Here is a 26,104-nt window from a genome sequence, read left to right as displayed (position 1 = left end):
AGGAGGAGGGTCGGAATGCTAACGGTGCTAGCCGCCGGAGCCTCCCGATTATAGACACGCCGCTGAACGTGGTCATGTTGCACACGGCGGGCTTCATTTCTTGAGGAAAGTGCGTGCTGGAGTAATTGTGCTGCTGCCAAATCGGTCACGACGCTTGTTTTTTTTTTTGAGGGAATAACAACGCCGGTAGGTGAGGATCGTGGACCCGGGCCGCTGGAGGGAACGTTAGCTGGCCTAGCCGGACTCGGGAGCTCGACTCCCAAAACAAGAATGGGGGTCTGGCTCCACTCGGATTAGCGTGCTAGTAAAGTGACCTTTGATTGTTTTCTCCATGGCGAATTACCAGGAAGGCAAAGCGGCGATGCTGCTGGTGGAGACGAAAGCTGCTGCCGCCGCTAACGGAGACGGCCCGGTCGGGGAACCCCCTTCCCCGTTAATTAATATCGGCGGCTGCGGAGGAGGAGGAGGAGGAGGAGGAGGCGGCGGCGGTTCGCGGTTCCAGCATTTACCGCCCTCCAACCACCTCCACCATCACCACTCCGGCCTCCATCATCCACCAAAGGACCAGCAGCAGCACCACCACTATCAGCTGGCTCCGCAGCAGCATCTTTCCGGGGAAAACATTGCTGAGTCCCCGGGCAGGAAAGCCTCGTCGCTCGGCCAGGTGCACACCGGTGAGGAACCTGCCGCGAGCGGCGGCGGCGGCCATGTGTACGCGGCCGTCAGCGTTGCAAATACCTCGGACGTTGTGGATGATATTCGAAAGTGTGGCTACCTGAGGAAGCAGAAACATGGACACAAGCGGTTTTTCGTGCTGCGGGCTGCCAGCCACCTCGGGCCGAGCCGCCTGGAGTACTACGACAGTGAGAAGAAATTCAGGAGCAGCCTGCGCTTCCGCCGCGGCGGCGGCGGCCGTGAGCGGCGGAGCGGTTGCCCCTTCTCCTCCGAAAAGGGTGATTTACCTCTACCAGTGCTTCACGGTAAACAAAAGAGCGGATTCCAAAAACAAACACCTCATCGCCCTTTACACTAAGGACGAGTACTTCGCCATCGTGGCTGAGAACGAGCAGGAGCAGGAGGACTGGTATGTGGCCGTCAGTGAGTTGATGAGTGAGGGTAAAAAAGGGCACGTGGAGTCGGATGATCTCGATGATGGATATGGCACGGTCACCCCCGGCACTGTGTTTAAAGAGGTGTGGCAGGTGAATGTCAAACCTAAAGGACTGGGTCAAAGTAAAAACCTCACGGGTGTTTACCGGCTTTGCCTCTCTACTAAAACCATACACCTTGTTAAGTTGAACTCTGAAACGCCCTGCGTCAACCTCCAGCTGATGAACATCCGGCGCTGTGGACACTCCGAAAGCTTCTTTTTCATCGAGGTGGGTCGCTCCTCCTCCATTGGGCCCGGAGAGATATGGATGCAGGTGGATGATTCTGTGGTGGCCCAAAACATGCACGAGACCATCCTGGAGACAATGAAGGCCTTGAAAGCGTTTGCAGAGTTCAGGCCGAGGAGCAAGAGCCAGTCCTCGGGCTCCAATCCAATGTCGTTCATCACGACGCGGCGGCACCTGGGCAACCTGCCGCCGAGCCAGACCGGGCTGCAGCGGCGGTCGAGGACGGAGTCCGTGGTGGGCACACCGCCCTCCAGTAAAAGCTCCGGGGCTAGTGGCTATCGCTTTCGCACATCCAGTGAGGGCGAGGGGACGATGAACCGTCTGTTCCGCTCCACCACGGGGAGTCTGGTTCACCTGAACTCCACTCGCGCACACCTCGGCCGCCAGGAAGGTGGCGCTGCTGCTGGAAGCGGCGGGAGCGGCGTGGCGACGGGAAATGCAGGTACGAATACTGGCAGCGGGCGCTACGTCAGAGCGATCCCGGGGTCTTCGTCCACCTACCATGCCCGCTCTGCGTCGCTGCCGGTGTCACACTTCCCTTCTACCACCAGCCCCGTCAGCGTGTCCTCCAGCAGCGGCCACGGGTCGGTCTCTGACACCCTCACGCGCCCCTCAAGTGCCTCCATATGCGGCTCCCCATCTGACGGTGGTTTCAACTCCTCCGACGAGTACGGCTCGAGCCCGGGCGACTTCCGCTATTTCAGGGTGCGGAGCAACACACCAGACTCTCTGGGAAACACCCCACCAATCAGAGAGGAGCACTGTCTGAACGACTACATGGCCATGGGCTGGAGCCGGGAGGTTTTTGGAACGAGCTCTGGGAACAACAGCGGAGGTGACACGCCACGTGACGAAAGCACGTTGGCCGCCGAGGACGAACGTTTCTCTTCATCGTCACTGAGGAGGAGGACGCACTCCTTCTCCAGACCCACTGGCGGAGCGACCGGCAGTTGTGGAGTGACAGTTTATCAGAAAATGACCCAGACTAACTTCTCACTGGACGAGGGGTCAGACGTGGCGTTGCCGTTTGGCGGCGGGCTGCTTCGCGGTGGGCCGTCGTCCTCCTCTTCCTCGCTCCGCTCCGACTACAGCTCCTGTTCTGAGCACAGCCAGCAGAGCCGTCCCTCCACGCTCTCCCGGACGGAGGCTGGTGCCGAGCGCCCTCCCCCCACCTCCTCTGCCAAGGAAGACAGTGGCTACATCCCCATGATGTGCGGTGTGGCTGCGTCACCACGGGAGACTCCCCCCGATTACATGCCTATGCAACCCAGTTCTTACTCCCATCATGTCTCCCATTCCCCTCAGTTCCACAGTCCGGCTCTCGCCGCCCGTTCAGCTCATCTCCACAATCCTCAGCACCAGTTGCAATCCTCCACAGACTCCCAAGGCTACATGATGATGCTCCCTGGGGGCAGCAGCAGCTCCCCCTCCCCGGTTCAGGCTTCGTCTTCATCCATCTCTCATATAGCTGGTACAAGTGGTGACAACAGTTCAGTAGAGAGGCCTGAGAATGGAGAATACATGGATATGTCTTACAGCGGTTGTGGTGGACGCAAGCTCTCAAATGAAGGCAGCCATGGATATTACATGCCTGGGACACCCCCAAAGTCTTACAGCCCATATTTTTCCCTCCCGCGCTCCTATAAGGCTCCCACCAGAGAAAAGGACGAGAAGGAGCTTGGAGCGTATGTTCCGATGAGTTCTCCTGCCAAACCGGTCTTTTCATCAGTTGCCATTGCTTCACTTTCAACACCCGAGAAGAGGGTTGGGGGAGGAAGTACCACCTCCACCCCCTCACATCCACCACCGCCTTACGGGGCTCACCACACGACTGCAGCGATGGCTGATAGACGGGTTGTGAGGCCCAACCGCCTCCCTCTGGGCAGGAGGAGTTTTCACGGTCCACTGCGGGTCAGTGAAATCTCCACAGCGTCTGCAGGCACCTCAACTTCCGTCCCTGCCACGAGTGTCTCGTGTGAGGGACCGTCGAGCCCTGGAGAGTATATTAACATCGAGTTTGGTGACCACTACCCCCACCAACAGCAGCCCCCCGCCTACCCTCTCTCTGCCCAAGACGAAGCGCCTTTCATGGGGTCTAATGACCACTGTCACTCTCCTCCCCGGTCCCAAATGCATCAGGACTATATGAGTGTGGAAGTGGGGGCAGACCCGCAGGACAGCGCAGGATGTTTAGGTAAAAAACAGTCACCCAGGCCCAGCCTTGTTGCCCCCTGGAATCCACCCAGTTATATACGACCCCTGGCTAGCAACCCTGGGGTCCTGGCTTCCCCTGGACTCCAGGCCGGAAGTCACTGGAGGTCCATTGGGGACGACTACACAGAAATGACATTTAACCTCGGCAGAGGTGAGCGGACACAAACCAGCCCCACGGCCATGCTGCAGCACCTCTGTGTGATGGAGGGGCCCTACGGCCACGCCCCGTCCGCCACCACCTCCTCCACCCCCCCGCCCCTCCCTGCATCGAGCACAGGCAGGCCACCCGCCCACCAGTCTGAGCCTAAAGTGGTGCGAGCTGACCCTCAAGGCAGGAGGAGACACAGCTCAGAGACATTTTCATCCACGTCCTCCTCTACTTCAACTGCCTCTGGAGGAGGAGGAGGAGGAGGAGGAGTGGGTCCCTCATCCTCAGCCACCCACCCCACGTCGTCAAACCCCGCAGCCCCTAGTGGATCGTACCTAATCGAGGGTCAGGCTTCCAGATGGGCCAGTTCAGCTTCTTTTGACAGTGTGTGGATGTCAGTGGAGGGGGTTGGAGACTCGCAGTCTCACCATGCCACGACGAGAACCACAGAAACGGGCACAGCCTCCAGAACCTCAGCATCCTCCTCCTCAGAGGCCGGAGAAAGCAGAATGTGCAGGAACATGTCTGTCGGCTACCAGAACGGCCTCAACTACATTGCCTTGGAGCTGAGAGAAGACGGAAGTAGCACTGGAGCTGTGTCTGGAGCTGGAGGCAGTAATGGGAGCGCGGCACCTGTAGGGACGGTGCCTCTGCCGGAGAACGGAGCCTACGCCAGTATCGACTTCACCAAATCAGATGGAGTCACCACAACTAAGGGTGAGTCAACGCAATTGTTTACGCTTGTGTGTTTGTTTTGTGTGTTTGGGTGGAGAAAGGGCTGCTCAGCTCACTGAGGTCCAGCTTGTTTGTTCGATTCGGGAAAGCTTTTCCTCTCGTTCCTGGAGTGCACACAGAGCCAGCCTGTCCGTGGAAGAACATGCTTTGCTTCTTTTGTGCTTGAGAATGAGCTCATGCGAGAGTGTTCAGGATATTTTTTTTTCCCTAACTGAAATCCAAAATAACCCAGAGTACCATGTGCTATTATTAGCTATTAATTTACAGCCCCAGCTCGTGGATCTATTTTTAGTCGCGCCTCTGCGATCTTGACAAGGCTGCGTTCAGCTTTGAGCTGCCAGCTGCCGCCTTTGAAGGCATCTGTCCAGGGAGCTGAAGTCGAGGCAGAAACGGCGCGCTGCCGCTGGAAGCGGCGCCACAAACACCGTTGACGTGGAGGTCTGTCGGCGCGACCTCCTGGCAGAGTGGTCGCTGGTTAGCTCGCTGAACGAACCACGGTCTGTCCGAGGTGAAGTGTGCACCGAACAGTTCCAAAAAAGGGCTTTGTGTGTGTGTGTGTGTGTGTGTGTGTGTGTGTGTGTGTGTGTGTGTGTGTGTGTGTGTGTGTGTGTGTGTGTGTGTGTGTGTGTGTGTGTGTGTGTGTGTGTGTGTGTGTGTGTGTGTGTGTGTGTGTGTGTGTGTGTGTGTGTGTGTGTGTGTGTGAACTGACGCGTTCACTTGAAGGTTGTGTTAAAACACATAGATACTTAAAAAAAAAATCTTTATTAAAATCTTTCTCTCGACTAAACATGGATGAATTCAGTGCCAGCAGGACACATGGAAGGTTTTCCTGGCATTAACAGTCAGACACTCTTACTCCTCGCTTTCTTCACCTTGTTCTTGTTCAATTACATTTGTGACATCACCATGTTCTGGATTTATAAGTCAGTAGATGATCTACTGTAAGTTTAGTTGCTTCAATGTACATGGAATTAAGCAAATACATGTAAAATGTATTGCCATTAACGGAAGAGAAAATTTTAAGTTGAAATGAGAGGTAATGGTGTAAAAGATGATGAGAGGAGGAGTTAACCATTCGTTTAATGAAGCAAGATTATGATCATCTATTTTCTGTTACCTGGTTGAATTTAATGTACACTAACTCCACTGTTACTTTCCTTGCTGGGCATGTAACCATTATTAAGAAGCCACTTCTATATAAAAAAAATCTACTTGTACATACCACCATGATGACTGTTCAAGCAAAGGTTTTCCAAAATGTAAAGTGAGACGGCACAATTCAACAATGTCTAGTAATAAAACCGCAGCAGAAAGTCTTCATAGTGTCTGAAAAAGTAAAGTGTTCCTGTGCTGAAGACGACGCAGAAGCGCAGATGGTTCTGGAGCAGCAGTGGATGGATCCCACAGCATCCGGTCGAAAGAAAATCTGCTTATTCCAAAAAAAATGTACGCTTTATTTTCAGCATGTACTGCGTTGCACTCAAAGCTATTTTCTAATTCCAACTTTAAAGCACTTTAAAGGGTCCCTGAAATAATTCTATTAAAATACACCAGTATTTAGCATTATTTTTCCCCCTTTCGAATGATATATGACACACCAATGACAATCACACCACTATCTTGCTCTTGAGCGCCGAACGTCTAAAAATGCCTTTAAATCTCCCGCCCTGTGAATCTGACCTAGTTTTCCCAACTTGCCGTAGTTTTGCGCTGTGACGTATGAGGAGTTATTTACTTCCGCCCACAACAGCTGATCGTAGCGTCTTGTTTACATGTGCTCTGCATTATCGCGTTATTTAGCAGTTTTTTAGAGTCATGCCTAAGCGTTGTGTTGCGGCTGGGTGTTCCCAAATGCCCAGTCCGTCTGTAAGTGTCCATAAATTCCCAAAAGATGAAACTTTGAGGAGATTATGGACAAAACAAGTGCAGCGCACTCGCTCCAACTGGACACCAACAGAGGCCTCCTATCTCTGCAGTCAACATTTCACGGATGACTGTTACGAAACAGCACCCGCAATCCGAGAGTCACTTGGTTTTGCTGTGAAGAGGAAACGTATCCTGAAACCTGGTTCTGTCCCCACCATTTTTAAACGGCTTTTTAACGGATTTTTAAACCCAACCTTCAGTAAGTCTTTTTAAAACCTGCTAAAACTTAAGACAAATAGACCAATAAACTTTGCAAAACACCCACTCTGACACAAGGGTAAATACCCGGTCACACACAATATGTGCACACGGGTAAATACCCGGTCACACACAATATGTGCACACGGGTAAATACCCGGTCACGCACAATATGTGCACACGGGTAAATACCCGGTCACGCACAATATGTACACACGGGTAAATACCCGGTCACGCACAATATGTGCACACGGGTAAATACCCGGTCACGCACAATATGTGCACACGGGTAAATACCCGGTCACACACAATATGTACTCACGGCTCAAACATGTATGGTTGAACGCCTTGATTTTCTTCTAATTCTTCCTCCGATGATTCCTCTCCTTCATCTTCGTCCAAAACCAACGATACGTCACTTAAATCTTCGCTAACATCGCTCCTAGGTGCTTCTGTATCGCCAAACCCCTCCATTCTTCAATCAGCTGATGTTGTTTTGGCTGGGACATATAACCCCTCGTACGTCATATCCGGTCTAGCTCAGGCGGCTCACATTTATGGCCCGCAAATATACCGTCGTCTGCTGCATCATGTAAAGTCAATTAAAAGGGTCGGAATTCGGACTTTTATCTGGGAATGTTATATACCTTTCGAAAGCATATTTATTCTTCTTTCTAAAGATGAAATCTGAAAAACATTTCAGTTACCCTTTAAAGTCCAAGATTCAGGTCTAAGAATGTGTGATTTTATACAGTAAACTTTGCAGCGATTTCTTCAATCCACAAACTAATGTTAATGGTTTGTTGACTGTCTTCCAGCCTTTCCTATTTACCGATGCAGGAAAAGTTCCGTATGGCTTCATTGGGCCGTTGTTAATTCATATTCTGTGTTGCTGAAGAGCGACCAGATCTCGCGTCTCACATTTATCCTAGCCGTCTTCTTTGTGCTGGTGATGTATTGTAGCACGAAACTTGCGGAGCTGCAGTCGTGTTTCATACGTTTAGCAGGAATCTTTACATTTAGCCTGCTGGACTAATGTTGCAGATTAATGAATTACCCGTCCATTTGCCATCCATGATACTGACTCACAATCAGAGTGATTGTCCATATCCAGCTGTACCTTCCCGTCTTATCAAACTTCTTGAATCCAGATGTGTTTTTCCTCCACTGTGCATGAAGTACAGTAAGTGAACACATCTGTGTTCACTCACACTCTGCAGTTCAGTTTTTTACATGGCGTCTGCTGCAGGGCCACATGTAGGACTGAGCGTGAGGGGAGATGGTGTCAGAGACACTGTGCAGGAGAATACAGAGATGCTTTCAACCTCATTTTCAGTTTGACTTACCGTATTTTCCGCACTATAAGGCACACAGGATTATAAAGCACACCTCCATTGATTGACATAATTTACAACTTTGTTCATATATAAGGCGCACCGCATTATAAGGCACATGGAATAGACCAGTGGTCACAACCTTTATAGCTCAAAGCCATTAAGTTACATTTTCCACTGATTCTAACACCCAGAGAGGTGCACACGCTTTATTTTGATAGTCCTACCTGCAGCCTATGCCAGGAGGACACTACACACAAAACCTTCTTCACTGCTGGTTGACAACTTACAACTAATAAACTAAACTACATGAACTAAGCAACAAAAACACAACACAATTATTACCGACACCACAAACCAAATAGAACCCCCAATAATTGCATTTAAAACACCACAAACAGAAACTCCCATAATTCATTGCAGCTATCGGCTGCACTGAGGAGCTCAGGATGCAAGGCATGATGGGAATTCATGTTTTGTGTTGTTGGAGGTTATTGTGGGTTGTTGTTGGGCTTGGTGTTGTGTTGATTGTGTTGATGTGTTTTTGTTCCCCAGTTTAGGGAGTCATTATTTCATCTAGTTTATTTTGGTTTGTTAGAATGTTGGTGTGCAACCATGAGTGATGAAGGTGTTGTGTGGAGTGTCGTCCGCTCTGAAGATTTAGAGTTGTCAAAATAAAAGCTTCTGGTTGTTCAGCTGTCAAATAGCAGTCTGGAGTAGAGCAATTCTTCCATATATAAGGCGCACCGGGTTATAAGGCGCACTGGCAGCTTTTGAGAAAATTTGAGGTATTTAGGTGCCTTATAGGGAGGAAAATACGGTAATTGAAATGTAGGTAAATAACTTAGCTGACTGCTAAATTGTCTTTGGCCACTGAATATGTTGAATGGCTGTTGCCTGTTGGGATCCCTCTGTCTAGAGTGGCTGCTGCGCAAAATGGTGTTTGAGCCCTGTGTGTTTGTGAGTATTACACGATACTCTATAGTTGAGTATGTGCATGTATGTACATGTACATATGTTTGAATCGTGTCTTTGGTTCTTATTGACACACTAGTAGGACTTTGAACTGTGGTCGTGTTCAATAAACCACTGAGATCATTTGAGCTTTGTGACATGATGCAGCAGGATACTGCTGGAAGTCTCCATCAGGACATGTCCCACTGTGGCCATAAAGGGATGGGCATCATCAGTCACAATGTTCAGAGTGGCTTTCGCATGTCAATGAGCTCAGTTAACGAAAAGGAAGCAAAAGTATATGTATGTATGTACCAAGAGAATATCCTGCAGGGCACTTCACCACCAGCTGCAGTATGAAGAGTGGATCCGTGGTTTCATGTTGTTCGTGGTTGTTTCTGACCGTGTGGCAGCAGTGACTGGGAATCAGCAGACCAGGCGATGTTTCTCCACTCTTCTATTGTCCAGGTTCGTTGGGCCAGTGTGAACTGTGGCATGGTTTTGCTGGTCTGTGACACCCAGTCTGGTCTTCTGCTGCTGGAGAGCGTCATCTTCAAGAGTTCAGGTTTTCTGCATACCTTGCTGGTCACAAGTGGCTCGTCGCAGTTACTGTCAAGTCTTTTGTCGTTTTGGCAATCCTCAGGCATCAACAAGACATCTTTACCCAGAGTACTGCACTGGATATTTTCTCTATAGCATTCCATGCTCAAAATCACTGAAAGAGCTTATGACACCAAAATATTTTTGAAAAAAAGCAATACAAATTTACAGTATTTTCATTATGATTTATTTATTTTTTTTAATACTGCTGGCCGCTGTTTCTCGATAGCAGTCGATCGATCTTTTTCAACCTCCTCCACCTTGCTGTGACGTCACAGGAGCAACAAGCTCCAAACAGCGATGGACACACAAAAGTGGAGACACTGTTCAGCCGTAGTTGAAGACTATTTTAAAGATGAAGAGTGCGATGTGATTGGCTGATAAGTTTTCTGCATTAACACGTATTTGAGAGCAGGTGTCTTTAATAAAGTAGCAACTTAAAGTAGGGAAGCGCCGATCCAGGGTTTTTTACTTGTCAACTCAACTCAACTTTATTTATAAAGCGCTTTAAGCAGCCGTAGCTGAGACAAAGTGCTGTACATTGAAATAAAAATATAAGAGGCAAAATAAAAGCATTAAAACAATAAAAACAATAAGATGGTAACACAATAAACAAAACATAAAAGGTTAAAACAATAAAAAACGAAGGCACTAAAACCAGAGCAGAGTCTCACGCTGAGGTAAAAGCCAAAGAATAAAAATGGGTTTTAAGACGAGTTTTAAAAATGAACAGTGAGGGGGCTTGTCTAACAGGGGGGGCATTCCAGAGGTGAGGACCGGCAATGGAAAAGGATCTTTCCCCTCTGAGCTTCCGTTTGGACCTCGGTACCTCCAGGAGCAGCCGGTCAGCTGACCTGAGGCACCGAATGAAGGAGCTCAGAGAGGTAAGGCGGGGCCAGACCATTTAAAGATTTAAAAACAAATAAAAGAATCTTAAAACGGACTCTAAAATGCACAGGCAGCCAGGGGAGGGAAGCCAGAATGGGGGTGATGTGTTCGCTCTTACGTGTCCCAGTTAAGAGGCGAGCAGCAACGTTCTGCACCAACTGGAGGGTGAGGGAAGACTGGCTGACTCCAAAATAAAGTGAGTTGCAGTAATCCAGCCGAGATGTAATAAAAGCGTGGATTACTGCTTCTAGGTGTCTCTGTGTCAGAAAGGGCTTTACCTTCGCCAGCTGCCTCAGGTGAAAGAAGCTGGACTTCACTATAGCCCCTCTCTGCCGTCCAGTTTAAAATCACTGTCCATTTTAAAGCCCAAGTTGGAGACTAATGGCTTTATGTATTGTCTCAGTGGGCCGACATCGACCGAGGGCGGTTCACTAGTGGCACTCGGGCCGAACACCATCACTTCTGTCTTTTTTTCATTAAATTTTAAAAAGTTCACCGACATCCAGGTTTTGATGTCTTCAAGACAAGACAGAAGTAATTTCAATGAGGCATTGTCCTTTTTCAGTGGCACATAAATCTGACTGTCGTCTGCATAAAGGTGAAAAGAGATGCCGTGCTTCCTCAGAATGGCACCCAGGGGAAGCAGGTACAGGGAGAAGAGCAGTGGCCCTAAAATAGAACCCTGTGGAACCCCATATAACAGTGGCGCAGAGTGGGACTCAGAGCCAGCAAGGAGTACACTCATGGATCTTCCTCCAAGATAAGATCTGACCCAATTTAGGGCAGTACCACCTATGCCCACTAGGTGCTGCAGACGAGATACTAAAATCTTGTGGTCCACAGTGTCGAACGCTGCAGTCAGGTCCAGCAGGACAAGGACCACATGGTCACCGCCGTCAACCGCCACGAGGATATCATTAAAAACTCTTAAAAGGGCTGACTCAGTACTATGCAATGTTTTAAAACCAGACTGGAAAACCTCCAGGATATCATGCTCATCTAGGAATGATTTCAACTGAGCATGGACAATTTTCTCCAGGATTTTCGATATAAAAGGTAGCTTGGAGATAGGTCTATAGTTGGCTAGCATACCACGATCAAGACCAGGTTTCTTAAGCAGGGGTTGCACCACAGCATGTTTAAAAACTTTGGGGGACAACACCAGAAGACAAACTGCTGTTAACAATGGCCAGAACTGACAGTCCTATACAAGGAAAAACCTCTTTAAAGAAGTGAGGCGGGACAATGTCACGGGGAGAGCCGGACGGCTTCATCTGGACAACCACTGTCTGCAGTGCAATCAAAGACACTGGTTCAAAGGCATTAAGCACAGCTGGGGGAGAAACGTGGTCAGAGGTTTCAGATGCAAGTGTGGTGATGAGCCCTTCTGATCTGATCCTGATAGACAAATTGGGTATCTGCAGATACCAATATTATTTCGATACCAGAGCTGTGTTTGCTTTAGTATTATTATTCTCATTATTGTTGATTTTATATGAGGCAGTAATAAACTGCTCTCTACAGTAAAGTATGAAATGTAGGAATGTTTGCATGTTTTCTCTCTCCAGACAACTTGAGGTTAGTAGAAGGTGAGAAAAGGAAGCAGTACAAAGTATTTTAGTTCCATGTGGACAATGTGGGGTTCTTCGTGACATCATCTAATAAACTAGTTCTATCTTTAAAACCTCACAATCACTTTATTAATCCCTGGAGAAATTCTTTATCAACGCAGCAGCAACAGAAGGTTTGCAGCTCTAACGCAACTCCAGCCATTGGGACTATTTTCAGGGAGTTTAGCGTGGAGGAGGAGGTGTGAATCGCCTGCTACCACGGCGAGCTGTTTTGATGCCATGGTCAGTGTCGTTCTCCTCGGCGAGCTGGAGTTTTAAAACGGCGACGTCTGGCTGCATAGCGTCCACCTCACTGTACAGCGTCTTCACAAACATTCACGTTGATCCTTTGCGGCGTATTGAGCGCAAAATCTGCCCAAACGGCAACATGTTGTCATGAAAAGTCGGATAGCATGGATAGCGCTACTTCTGTTAACATGCTAAGCTGGCTGCAAACTGTTGAATGGATTTCCTCACTCATTACGCCGCGTCTCACTGAGACTCGCCTCCATTCATGATGCTCATTCCACATGTTGCAGGGAGCAGAGCATGCCGGGGCAGAAACGTGTGGATTAATTTCAGCAGAAGCACAGATGGGGCTTCACGGATCGGAAATTTCCGATTCGTGAATGACGTTCATAATGGAATCCGATACTGGATCGGATCGGCTCCGTCCTTAACTTTAAGGTATTGATTGAAGACGATCATTGAGGTCCACAAAGCAAACTAACATTGCACTTGCGCGTGCGTGCATGTGTGCGTGTGCGTGTGCGTGTCATGACTGGCTGGCTTTGATGTGGTGCTGTAACTGCAGTGGCGGCATGTTAAGGCACACAGCGAGGAGGAAGCACAGCATCATCACTCAGGAATGTACTTCCTCTTAGCTGCTGGTGTTGAACAGATGAAGACACACCTGCATCCTTGACCCAGAGGAGGAGTGGGGGGGGGGGTGAAGGGTTTGAGTTTGTGTGTTGAAGGTTGCTGACCCCTGATGGAGGAGCTCACAGGTTCACACAAAGTGAACAGAACACAGCTGCTACACCCTCTGGACATACATGTGAAGATACTCTACATACATCGATTTGAACCTGATTGCTACGTATAAAAAGTGGGGAAAAGCCGACCCCCTCCCCGAAATTTCGATAAATAATAAACAAAACTGTGTTGTTAAGATGAACCAAACATAAATAAATCAAATCTCGCATCAGTCTGAACTCAAACCCTCGTCTCGCCGCAGGAAAGGATCACAACCACTGCACTACGGTGGCCACAAAGGTTTCCTACAGCGATTTTATCACTGCGTCATCCAAGTTCAAAAATGTCCCTCTGCAAATGGGGTGGGGGGGTTCCTTGCACACCCGTGATGTTCCAAATCGTCCCGCAGCCCGCTGCAACCATCAAACGGTTTATGTTTCGCTAACTGACGTCATCGTCGGAAAACTTCACAAAAGGGTTTCCGGGGTATGAAAGTTGGCGTCGCAGCAACTCAAACTAAAACATAAACAATATTTGACCGATTCAGCCCCCCCAAAAAAAGCCAGACTTTCTCATTGAAAGAAATTGAAATGCTAGAAATATGTGTTTGTATGTTTGTAATGACGACTTTCCTTCAGAAAGGTATTGACAACACATTGGAGATGAACGTCAACAACTAAAACTGGCTTCCTAAATTCTGTCATGCTGCCTTGGTGTGCAGGCACGACGGCAAGACAAGCTTTTTCAAAGGATGTCCTCCTTCACGTCCGACAACTTGAAGCCAAAACGCTTCCAGATGACCAAAGTGGCCTACCATCACATTATGACCTCATGGTCTGTGCACAGACATTGTGACATTTCGCTAAGTTCTGAGGTCTGGAGATAAAAAAAAAAAAATCACTGGAACTTTGCAATCCGGACGAAACAAATATGACGTCTATTGCTTCCAATTTCTTCCACCTGTGCTGTGAGCAATAGAATAGATGTACTTTATTAATTCCAGGAGGACATTTTTACAGAATAGAAGTAAATCGGCTATGTGACTTATCATGGCATAAAAGAATGAATTGACCAGAAAAAATAGAAGGACGGGTCTCCTGTACTGCACTTTGGAAAAGTAAAAGGATACGTTTATGTAAGTGGTTTACCGACAAGCTTGTCACACATTGACCATGCAGTCAGAAATAATACATTTACCTGAAGGAAGCAGCTGGCTGGAGGCCATTATAATACATATATAATACATTATAAATCTATATGACTGCACCACTGTGTGGTCTGAGCTTTTCGTCGCAAACCAGGTTGAATTGAAACATTTCAGCTTTTTGAATGAAGCAGTGGAGATCACCTGCAATGATTTTGTACTTCACACACACACGTTAACGTTTGTGAAGGCAGACTTGTGCTTCTGCAATTTGCAGGTATGTGCAGCACATGACTGTGGTCCCCCCCCCCCCCCCCCCCCCCGTGTTTTCCCCTCGGTCTCACTTGTCAGGTGTCCAAAGGTTGAAGTTGGGTCAGAAGAGATGTGTAGTTAAAGTGTGGAGAGAGGAGGTTTTTAGAGGTCAGTGAGGGCTCTGGGAGCCTGCCCTTTCCACCACTCGTCCCCCCCCCCACCCCCTGCCCCCGTGGCTGTGAGACGGTGAAAGGGTGAGGCAGGGTTACCGGACAGATGAGCAAGGCGTGAGGGAGGACGGTACGAGGCTGCCCTTTTCTTCTCTCGTTCCCACCTCCGCACCCAGACCCTTCTATATTTACAAGGCTATTTCCTGACTGACATGAATTTGTGGGCTGCACTGAGGCATGCTCGTAACAAGACCCCCCCCCCCCCGATTTCCCCATGCGTATGTGTGGTGCGTGCAGCGTCCTCTTCCCCTCTGAAATAGCCTGATCAGTTCACCCACACATACTAGAATTATTCACCATCCAGCATAGTAACTTGCATTTCGGGTTGCTAATATGACTGGCAAAGTGTTTGTGATTCCTTAAAAGCCCTCATAGAGGTTGTTTTGCCGGTTGTTACTGAATAAATAACCTTTAAATACCTCCTGCTCTTTGATGAGCACAGGACTGACGAGCTGCATGTACTTTCAGACCATGTTGGCACTGGCAGCTTTCCTATTGGCCGATTCATTCCTAGTGCGTTACTATATTAAAGGCAGTGTTTCCCACAGGTTTGCATTTTGTAGCTGCTCTCTGTTGGACTTCTCAGCCAAGTAGTTCAGAAGTTGTTTACTTTGTTGTTTTTCTTAAATTTTTGTGCTTTTTCTGGCTCCAAGATATTTTGGTTTGAAATGTATTATTTTGACATTTATGGTCTCAGTTGATTTCCTGTAAACACTTTGATGCAGCGTCCTTAAAAATAAACAAAAATCGCCTTTTCTGTCGCCAAGCAGTTTGTAACCTTAGTCATAACATCGGGGGAGGGCTCAACAGCAGTCATCCTCCATCTGATTGGCCAACATTTCCGACAAAGTGTGTTTGCATTATGTATGTTGCTCTTGCTGACATGCAATAACAAGTAAATTAGGATTACATTGTTTGGCGTTAAAGACTAACTATTTGCACGCAGTAGGTTGTTGTCTACTAATAAAACGGGAAACAGGATTTGACAGAGCTGCTGAACCCCAAAGTGCAGGACCAACTTTCTCAAGGAGAGACGCTCAATGTCGTCTGCTCAGTCATGCATTGTAAACACAGTGAAGTGTGTTTTTCCTCTGTTACAGTTTGTCTGTGTGAATGTTGTAGGTGGTCCCGAGTTATCTGAATCACAAAGGCTCAAACTTTAAAGACACACTTTTATTCTTCCTTCTCTCTCTCTCTCACTCGTTGTCCCTCGTCTCTTTCTTTCCAGTACGTTCTGGCTCCGTCTCACGCCGTCCTGCAGACACAGTAACGATAAAGCTGCACTTTTACCAGCAAACCCCTCGACTTACTGGAATGTGACGTTAGATAACTTTATTAGACAAAGTCTGAGTGTGTGTGTGCAAACGTGCGTTCAAGAGTCGCCCTGCGTGCGTCAGATGTCTCCGCACACATTTATCTGATTGTGGCTGCTGGTGACCTTTTGACTCCCACAAATTCAACAGATTCTCTGCTCCAGCAGTCAAAAGTCAGCAGAATTGAGGCATTTGGAACACGGTGAGGCAAAACGAGGAGGCACTTTGCCCGTGTAGTGCTCTGGACAATAGCGTTCCTCATCATGTACACGCTCAACAGGCCCTTTAACCATGTTACACGGAAGTGGAACGTGACGAGCAGCTCAAACAAAAATCAACAATTGACCGAGACTTTCTCAAATCAAGAGTCTTCAAGCCACGAGAACTGTCTGAAGTGTCGTGAAAACGATCACTGTTTTATCCAGTCGTGGATCGAGATCGAGCGTTGAAACGGGAGATTGTGACACGAGGCCTCGGGGGGGGGGGGGTTTGAGAGCTTCCGGGACCACAAGATGTCAACAAACCAGGGATGTTCTGCAGAATTTAAATGCTGGGAATATGTTGGTATGAGCGTAATGACGAATCTCTTTCAGAGAGGTATTCGAGATGTACATCAACAACTAAAACTGGCTCCTAAATGTTTACATTTGTCCCGTGTGGATTCTGGTAGAGGGACTTTAATATGCAAATGCTGGAGATGACGTGTTGCCTTGTCCAACGGCAACACGGCAACTTTCTTTTGAGGAACATCTGCAAAAGTGCCTCTAAGTATCTCGCCCATACTCTTTAGGTCACTCGGCCTCTAATGGCGCCTGTCGGCTCCAGCACCGTGTGCATCGTAGATGAACGGACGCGTTGACGTTTCAGTTAGAGAAGAAGCAGCATTTGTCAGTTTTGTGGTTGAAAATGCAATAAATGAATCCGTTGGCAACTCCGAAGTCAACGCCGCATCCCAGACCTCTGACGGCTGAGCGCATCGCAACCACCTGATGCGCAAAGCTCACATTAAAATAGTCACATATGGTAAAGTAAGTTTCACCAAATGTGGCACTGTTCAATGTCAGAGGCAGTACATTTAAAAGATTACACACTCGAGCGGCTCGATGATGGAAAAAAATCCTAATCGGGGTTATTTTGGGCAATATTGAAATCACGATTATTCACACGATTATGTCTTTGAATTTGGAACGGCATTTATTGAACATGTTTAAAAAAAAGACTCCTGTTAAATATATAACAATGTCTTGTAATGTAGCAGTAAAAAACAAACTGTTGTACTGCACGCAATGTTTTGAAAACAATAAATAAATCAAATACAATAAGAGATAGATATACTTCAATAAGTAAGTCCAACATAAATACTTTGATAAATTGGTCCAAAATAAAATAGTGGTGGTGAACATGAACGGGAGTTGGAGGCGTGGCATGTTCAGCAAGGAACTCCAAACTTTACTTTCCATTTGAACACATTTGGAAATGCTTTTCTTTTTGCTTTTCCAAAATAAAGTTCCTCGCCGCCCCACAGTAAGTGATCACCACAGTGGGGAACTCTATATTGTAGAGCGGTAGGGGGTCCAGTCGGTAGTATTTTGGTGTTGTACAGTGTGACGTGCTCTCATGTTGGAGGGGGGGGGGGGGGGGGGGGGGGAGAGGGAGAGAGAGAATTCCTTGCTCAACACGCCGCCTCATACTGCTGTTCGTTGGCTCTTCAACATCATCCTTTTTCTTCCGTTCTGATCCGACAGATTTAAAGTCATGGATGGCAGAGAACTTCCTCCAGCTCAACAAGGACACAACTAAGGTTTTAGTTCTGGGTCCTGAAGGCCAGAGAGAGAGAAGCTTTTACTATATATATCACTGCAGGACTGGAAAACCTTGCAGTGTGTTAAAAACCTGGGCCTTCTTTTTGACTCTGCGCTGGATTTTATTCCCCATATTAAGAACATAACAAAAATAGGATTCCATCACGTGAAAAACATAGCCAGAGTCTGCCCACTTCTCTCTCTGGCCAGCAGGAGGTGCTGATGCATGCTTTTATCTCCAGTTGCAGCATGGGTGATAGGGTGTAGGGTTTAATGAGCTATTTTACTTACTGGTTCTACTTTTTTCTAACATTGCCAATGTTTGTTTTTATTGGTTGGTTATTTAAATTTTTTGATTTCATTTATTGATTCACCTTATTAGCTCTTGTTTATTTTACTCCAGTGTCTCCTCAGTGGAGCACTCTTTATTTGGAGTTGAGGCGGGGGGGGGGGGGGGGGGGGGTCTGAGCAAGAAGCCTGTTGGCTAATGCAGGTCTTTTGTCAGAGTTGTTTTTCTTCCTTTCCAACCTGATTCTGTGGCCTGAGTGTGTGTTTTCCTCAGGCCACAGCGTTGTTTTGATCAAAGTCCACGCTCGGTCTGCAAACTCAGAGACCTTACACCCTCCTCGTATTGCGTGTGGTGTGTCTCGCCCTCTCACACATTCAAGCCTGCTTATTGCCGCCATAATTAACTACAGTATTGCTAAAGCTTGTTGTTTGTAGTGTAAGTGTAAGGATTGTGGAAGTTAAATAGGACACTGACATTGTGCAGTGATGGACAAATTAGGGCCCACGAACTAAATGTGGGCTCCTACGACGTTTTCTTTGGTCGCCTTTTATTCAAAACATGCGTATTTCTTCACTTCATCGATCCATCGAGTACCTCTCTGGGAAAATCTAACTTGAAACAAAATCCTATGCAGATTGTACCTCAAAGACAAATGGGTGGTGGGCAACATTTGACATCTTAAATAACATGTTTGATTTCAGTTTTAAAGTTGCAGTAGCTAATGCTGATCAATTTAGAACGTAAGACTCATTGTAGTCTGTGTGGTTTCCTGTATTCTTGGCCCATTGAAGTTAGCATGCTAACCAACAAGCCCGTCCCGTCTGTTAGGTCCCACATCTGGTTCTTCGTCAAGGAAGGAAGATTGTCACATGTTCTAGTAAACAAAACAGAGCCTGGATCAATTTAGGGAGATTGTTTTTTAAGCAGCTGTACTGGAAAGATGTCGCCAAAGTCTGACATCAAATCTCTCACACTAACAAGCTCAGTGACTTTCTCTTCGTAAAGACTCAGCCACTGCAAAGTTCACTGGCCCATGCTCACTTATTTACCAGACATATATATATATAACGTATTTTCCACACTATAAGGCACCGGATTATAAGGCACACCTACATTGATTGACATAATTTACAACTTTGTTCATATATAAGGCGCACCACATTATAAGGCACATGGAATAGACCAGTGGTCACAACCTTTATAGCTCAAAACCATTAGGTTACATTTTCCACTGATTCTAACACCCAGAGAGGTGCACACACTTTATTTTGATAGTCCTACCTGCAGCCTATGCCAGGAGGACACTACACACAAAACCTTCTTCACTGCTGGTTGACAACTTACAACTACCGGTAATAAACTAAACTACATGAACTAAGCAACAAAAACACAACACAACACAATTATTACCGACACCACAAACCAAATAGAACCCCCAATAATTGCATTTAAAACACCACAAACAGAAACTCCCATAATGCATTGCAGCTACCGGCTGCACTGAGGAGCTCAGGATGCAAGGCATGATGGGAATTCATGTTTTGTGTTGTTGCAGGTTATTGTGGGTTGTTGTTGGGCTTGGTGTTGTGTTGATTGTGTTAATGTGTTTTTGTTCCCCAGTTTAGGGAGTCATTATTTCATCTAGTTTATTTTGGTTTGTTAGAATGTTGGTGTGCAACCATGAGTGATGAAGGTGTTGTGTGGAGTGTCGTCCGCTCTGAAGATCCAGTTGAGAAGTTAGAGTTGTCAAAATAAAAGCTTCTGGTTGTTCAGCTGTCAAATAGCAGTCTGGAGTAGAGCAATTCTTCCATATATAAGGTGCACCGGGTTATAAGGTGCACTGGCAGCTTTTGAGAACATTTGAGATATTTAGGTGCCTTATAGGGAGGAAAATACGGTAATTGCACAGAAGAAGCGGTTTGAGCCAAGCCCCTCCCTCAAACAGAGAAAGCCGTTCACCACCAGTTGGTTCATATTACAACTTTTTCTCTGCTTCCCAAGCTAAAAAGAATCCTGACCAACTAACCAGGGTGGCTAATGGCTACCAGTGCTTCCCAGACCTGAGACTTCAGGGTGATGTGACACTACATGATTTTTCAGTTAAACAAGTGATTCTTGTTGTTTTTGTCTCGCAGTGACATTCACCACATCTCCCTGGTGGCGTCCACACAAGGCAGCTTAAAGGACCCATATTCTACTAAATGGACTTTTCTGGTCTTTAAACACCATAAAAGTGCTATTTGGGGTTCATAAACATCCCCAAAGTGTTTTTTCATTGATTCCCTCCAGCTTGAGTTCACAGTGATCTTTCTCTGTTCTACCTGGTGGGGGAGCTCAACACCTTGATTCTATTTGATGACGCAGCACCACCTTGCTGACGTCACAGAGCTGGAGAAGCCCCGCCTCCAGGAAGATTGACATGCGGAGAAACCAAAACAAGACACGCCCACGAATGTGCGTCTCAGTCTCTGCTGCTTCACATTGAACTGTTTTTGTTGTGTCCAGAACTGTTTTCACCTTCATGTCCACTGGAGAAAATGTGTTTTCACCTTCATGTCCACTGGAGAAAATGTGTCTTCACCTTCATGTCCACTGGAGAAAATGTGTTTTCACCTTCATGTCCACTGGAGAAAATGTGTTTTCACCTTCATGTCCACTGGAGAAAATGTGTCTTCACCTTCATGTCCACTGGAGAAAATGTGTTTTCACCTTCATGTCCACTGGAGAAAATGTGGTTTCACCTTCATGTCCACTGGAGAAAATGTGTTTTCACCTTCATGTTCACTGGAGAAAATGTGTCTTCACCTTCATGTCCACTGGAGAAAATGTGTTTTCACCTTCATGTTCACTGGAGAAAATGTGTTTTCACCTTCATGTCCACTGGAGAAAATGTGTTTTCACCATCATGTCCACTGGAGAAAATGTGTTTTCACCTTCATGTCCACTGGAGAAAATGTGTTTTCACCATCATGTCCACTGGAGAAAATGTGTTTTCACCTTCATGTCCACTGGAGAAAGTGTGTTTTCACCTTCATGTCCACTGGAGAAAATGTGTTTTCACCTTCATGTCCACTGGAGAAAGTGTGTTTTCGGGTGCCAGTGTGGTTCCTCACTATTTGTCTTGCTGAAAGAAGAAGCACATTGGCGAACGTGGCTGGACTTTTTTTCCCACAGACCTGCCTCAGAAATCCGCAAAGAATGTGTTTGTTAGCGAGCGACTCTTCACCAAAGAAGCTTCCAGAACTACGGTACTTTGACACTGGACTTAATCAGAAGCTCCTCTTGAAACCTGCTGCTATTCCCACAATAAAAGACGCTAATGAGGCGCCGAGATCTGTGATTAGCTAGCGTTAGTCAATGCCAAGCCACGCCCTGACGAAGCCGTTGGGGCCGTTGCACTTCATGCACTTCAATTTCAAGGTCCGATTCTGGTTCGAGGACGTACGGCTCGACGTGACGGATCGCCATTGTTCGCGAAGGTTTATTTTCTGTATGCAAGTGCCGCTATGTACCGGCAAACGCCCAACCCCCCACGCTATGGTTGCTACCAAGCGAGCGTGAGCTGCTGGCTACGTCAACGAGGGGGGTGGGAGGAGGCGGCTGTGGGCGGGGCTACAGTCTCCCTGAGGGCGGAGGAGGGGGAGGAGCTGAGAACCACCAGTTTCATGAGAGGTGACGTCAGCTCCATCCAAGAAAAAGCTGGAATTTCACACGTTTTGAGTGTCGTATACTGTATCACCCACATTATGATCCCACATGAGCACAGGATGGACTGTGAAACATGAAATATAGACAAATATGGGTCCTTTAAAGTGAATAAAGGGGGAAAGCGGAGGGAGATGATATATTGCTGTCTAGTGTCCAGGCCAATCTACTTTTGCATGAAAGGCCTTGAGGAGGTTGTTGTTTTGAACCAAACTCCCTTCATTCATGGAGCTGATAGAAGGAGCTCCTGTTGAGGAAGAGACACTCCCAGTAATGGCTGTGACCAGTGCTTGAATCATTGAAGATGACATGATAAAGGGAAATGTTCACAAATGAGTCCAAACAAGACTCCACGTCTCATTTGACAGACTTAACTTTCTGAAATGTTCACATGTCAAAATAGAAAAGCTGGAACAGCTTCATGGAAACTCTCCTCCTCACAGCTGGAAGAGAAGCTGCTCAGCAACTTGTTGCACATCCAGTAGCAACAACGCGGCCAATTCATGAAAACAAACATTTCAAATGTTACAATGACTTCAGTTTGGATTATTATGTATTATCTTTTAATAAAACTCACAGGCCTAATGCTTTTCCAGTTTGTGACTTTGCGTCTTCCCCCCCTGGCTGATTGATGTGGGGCTAGTAAACAACATTTGGGAAACTTAAACTAGGGCTGCAACGATTCGTCGACGTTGTCGACAAAAATCCATAATAGAAATTGTCGACAATGAATTCCATTGTCGACGTTCGTCGCTAGACGGGTTTTTCCAACAGAGTGAGGCGTCTCACTTCATCACAATCTCTGCCGAGTCGCACATGCCCAATAGCGTCTCTGACGCACGGTGACGTACACAGAAAGAATGGCGGCGTCCAACACAGCAGCTGCGCGCACGAGAACTTCAGAAGTTTGGGAGCATTGTAGCTTGAATATGGCGAAGAAAAAGATTACTTGCAAGTAACCGTTGGATTCCAGACTGTTGAGAATTGTAAAGTTCTTTTACAACTGAATGCACTTCACAAAATGCACTTTATTTTTTTTTTTTATTTAATGTTTTACTGCTGCTAATGTGCCCTTGGTTTACAGGAAACAAATGTTTACTTGATTGTAATTAATTGTTTTATAAAACACATTTGCCTGTCCTTGGACAGAGGTTTATTTATTTTTGGATTTATGGCCTTATCAGCAGCAAAGTTGAATAAAAGATGCATTTTTCACTGAAGTACCCACCTTTCTTGTGTTGATTATCATTTGCCACATCATTAAAGCAACCTCATGCTAAATTTAAGAAAAAAATGAATAATTATCCGATTAGTCGACTAGTCGTTTCAACAGTCGGTGACTAAATTAAAATTAAAATAGTCGTTAGTTGCAGCCTTAAACTAAACTAAGCTACACTACAACTAGTACTATTCTACTATGTTAAAGTTAGTAAAGCTAGGCACAGCATAGATGAGCAACGTTAGCTGACACTGAACCCCATGCTGAGTTTCTCAGCAGTGACATTCACTCTTTTAGACGAACACCACCACCTACAACAAATCTGGAAATGTATTCACTTACAAACTAGCAGTTTCAATGATGTGATGTCCATGGCAGTAAACACTGCTGAATTGCACAGAACATTTTTTGCATTCTACTGATCCCAAAACGACATAATGGCTATTAGATCAGACTCTTGATGGGTGGCCATCTTGAAAAACAATAGCGGCCATTTAGAAATTGAGTGTCCACCTGGACATTTCTGAAAAGTGGCCATTAGAGGACATGCATGCCAAATGTGATGCTTGTATTTTAGTGTCGAATGTAAATTGCTGCACTATTTAGACTCCTGCTGGGTTTAAACGTTGCTGGACCTCTGAACCCAGGGGGAAGGTGTGAAGAACGTTCCATTTTTTTGCTGAAAGTGGCGGTTTACGTTCACGTTTGCGTGGAGTCAGTGTTTGCGTGAGCGGGCCGCTGGCCCGGTGTTTGTTTTTCTGCGTGTGTGTGTGTGTTCTGGGGTTTTCTCTGAATTGCACATTAATGGTTTCCCTCTCGCTTTCTCATTTTCCAGACTGAGCCACCGAGCTCCTCCTCCTCCTGCTCGTGGCTCTCCACTCCGCCTGTGACCTTTGACCCCCCCGCCCCACCCTAGCACCGGTGACCTCTGACCTTCGCTGCAGACTGAAAACCTGCTCCTTCCTGGACGCAGACAACAACAACAACAACACGACGACAAAAAGAATGCTTGCAGTCTTCTTTTAAGTTTTTTTTTTTTGTGTTTTATATATGCATATCTCATCCAGATGTTTTTGGTATTTAAAAAGATGAGAGTCCCTCCTCCTCCTCCTCCTCCTCCTCCTCCTCCTCCTCCTCCGGCTCTGCAGTCGTCAGGCGCTGAACTTTGACGAGCTTCAACACTTCAGCTTCAGTTCCTCCGTTTAAAGAAAAGGGAAGATTTAAGTCAAAGCAAAAGCATTATGGTACAGAAACTTTTAGTTTTTTAGTTTTTTTTTTAATCTCTCCTCGGCACATTAATGATGAAGTTCTGGTATGAACCCCCCCCCCCCCTCCCCCGCCCGTTGAATGGTACGAGCTTGCTGCTTGCTTCACATTAGCGTCGGCGCGCGGTCGCTGCAGGATCTGAACAAAACCTCTGAGCTCCTGGTGTTTACATGGCGAGTTATTTATTTGTTCCAGGTACACGTGGTCCGATGCATTTCACGGTTTCCTCCGACTGGTGGTACTTTGGCAGGGCGGGGGCGCCATGCCTACAGCGTTACTTGACTTGTATTGGCGTTTTGGGGAAATTGCTTTGTTGCCAAGAGTTTGATGAGAACTGCTCAGTCTGCTGTTGGTCTAACGTAGAGACTAGACTGTGAACAAGTCCTTTACAACCAAATTCCAGGTTCTTTCTCTGTAACCAACCTTTTTGGATTGATTTACCGGGAAAAAAGAGGCAAGAATAACTTGTAGACACAGAAATTCTATTGCAGTTTTGACTTTCCAGATCAGATCACAAGCTGTTCCCCTTTTCATTACAAACTCCTCGTGTCGTCGTTAGAAACATCAATGCCGGGTAGTCTTCAAACGTAGTCAACATGTTCTGTCTGGCTTTGAGTTTCAGTAAACGTGAGCTCTGGGATCAGTTCAAGTACATCTTTTAAATCCTGCATTCGTGGATCCTGAAGTCAATTAACTGATGCGCAAGATCCAAACGGGTTTCATCGAAAGCTTTTTGTCCATTTTAGTTTGAAAAACCAACAAAAGATTCAAGTGGATGTTTTGGGGTTTTTTCACATTTGTTTGTTTTTTTTTGTTTTGATTTTGTCGTACGGTCCAGAGCACCACACACACACACACACACACACACACACACACACACACACACACACACACACACACACGTTTATGCGTCTGTATGTACGCCATGAGAGACGCGTGTCACAGTCATGCGGCATCTCGTATGCACGCACAGTGGTCAGGTATTTCAGCAGGGGTGACTCCTGCATAACACACACACACACACACACACACACACACACACACACACACACACACACACACACACTGTTAGTGTCAGTGGCTCCTGAAGACGTCCGGAGGTTCACACGCCGGCCGTCAGTCGCTCTCTTGACGTTAAAGACGTTCCCAGTAGCCTGAGCTGTGGTCACTGGGCTCAACTTGTCTCAGGAGCCACCAGCGAACACACACACACTTGCAAATTGACATCACGCCCATATTTAGCATTTCTAGGTGCATTTATTCTCACATGACGGCCATCGCTGAGTTAATTTAGAGAAATGTGGTCAAGCACAGGATTCATTTCAGTCCAGTCTTCTTCTTCTTTTTTTTTTTTTTTCTCAGAACCCACTGAAGGTCTGGATGCCCTCTCCACTGCAGTGTTACTCCAAGCCAGTCGTTCATCACTTTGTAGTGGTTTTGTGGAGGTTCGGCCCAAAAACAACTGCTTGACAATTCATAACCGGCCAAAATAAGACGAGGCTTTTCATGGTAGAAGTGTAAACATAACTGGAGTGTATTTTGATAACTAGAAAAATCGAAGAAATCATTTTGATGATTGCCTAAATATACAGAAAATTAGCAGCACAATGACTTTGCTGTTAAAGTCACCAGGTTTACCTGATTTCATTTTCCTGTTTTCTGGACCGTCCTTTTTTTCCCCCCCTCTTTTGTTTTGTCTTTAAATATTTGAGAATGAACTGAAAGGTGAAGCAGTTATTTTTAATGGCGACCACTGGAAAACTCATTACAGGGTTTGTGTTTTTCCCAAAACGTAATATCAGTCAGAACTGAAATGTGCAAAAAGCTTACAAATATATTTTGGGGCTAAATTCAATCAAGGCCAACAGGCGAGGGGAGCTTTTTGAATATGACGTGTGTTGGTTT

The 26,104-nt window shown here is 46.5% G+C and overlaps 1 protein-coding gene across 1 annotated transcript; it reads left to right on the top strand.

Annotated features, from left to right (window-relative positions):
• irs4b (insulin receptor substrate 4b) lies at nucleotides 1–24,538 on the top strand. Its single transcript, XM_080519080.1, is given in 3 exon segments — nucleotides 1–895; nucleotides 897–4,476; nucleotides 23,769–24,538. Coding segments are annotated over 3 exon segments (4,149 nt in total). The 5' UTR covers nucleotides 1–331; the 3' UTR covers nucleotides 23,774–24,538.
• The last annotated feature ends 1,566 nt before the right edge of the window (nucleotides 24,539–26,104 follow it).

This window comes from Blennius ocellaris (assembly GCF_963422515.1).
Source record: "Blennius ocellaris genome assembly, chromosome: 23".
Classification (NCBI taxonomy): Eukaryota; Metazoa; Chordata; class Actinopteri; order Blenniiformes; family Blenniidae; genus Blennius; species Blennius ocellaris.
This window is presented reverse-complemented; position numbering and strand designations above follow the sequence as displayed.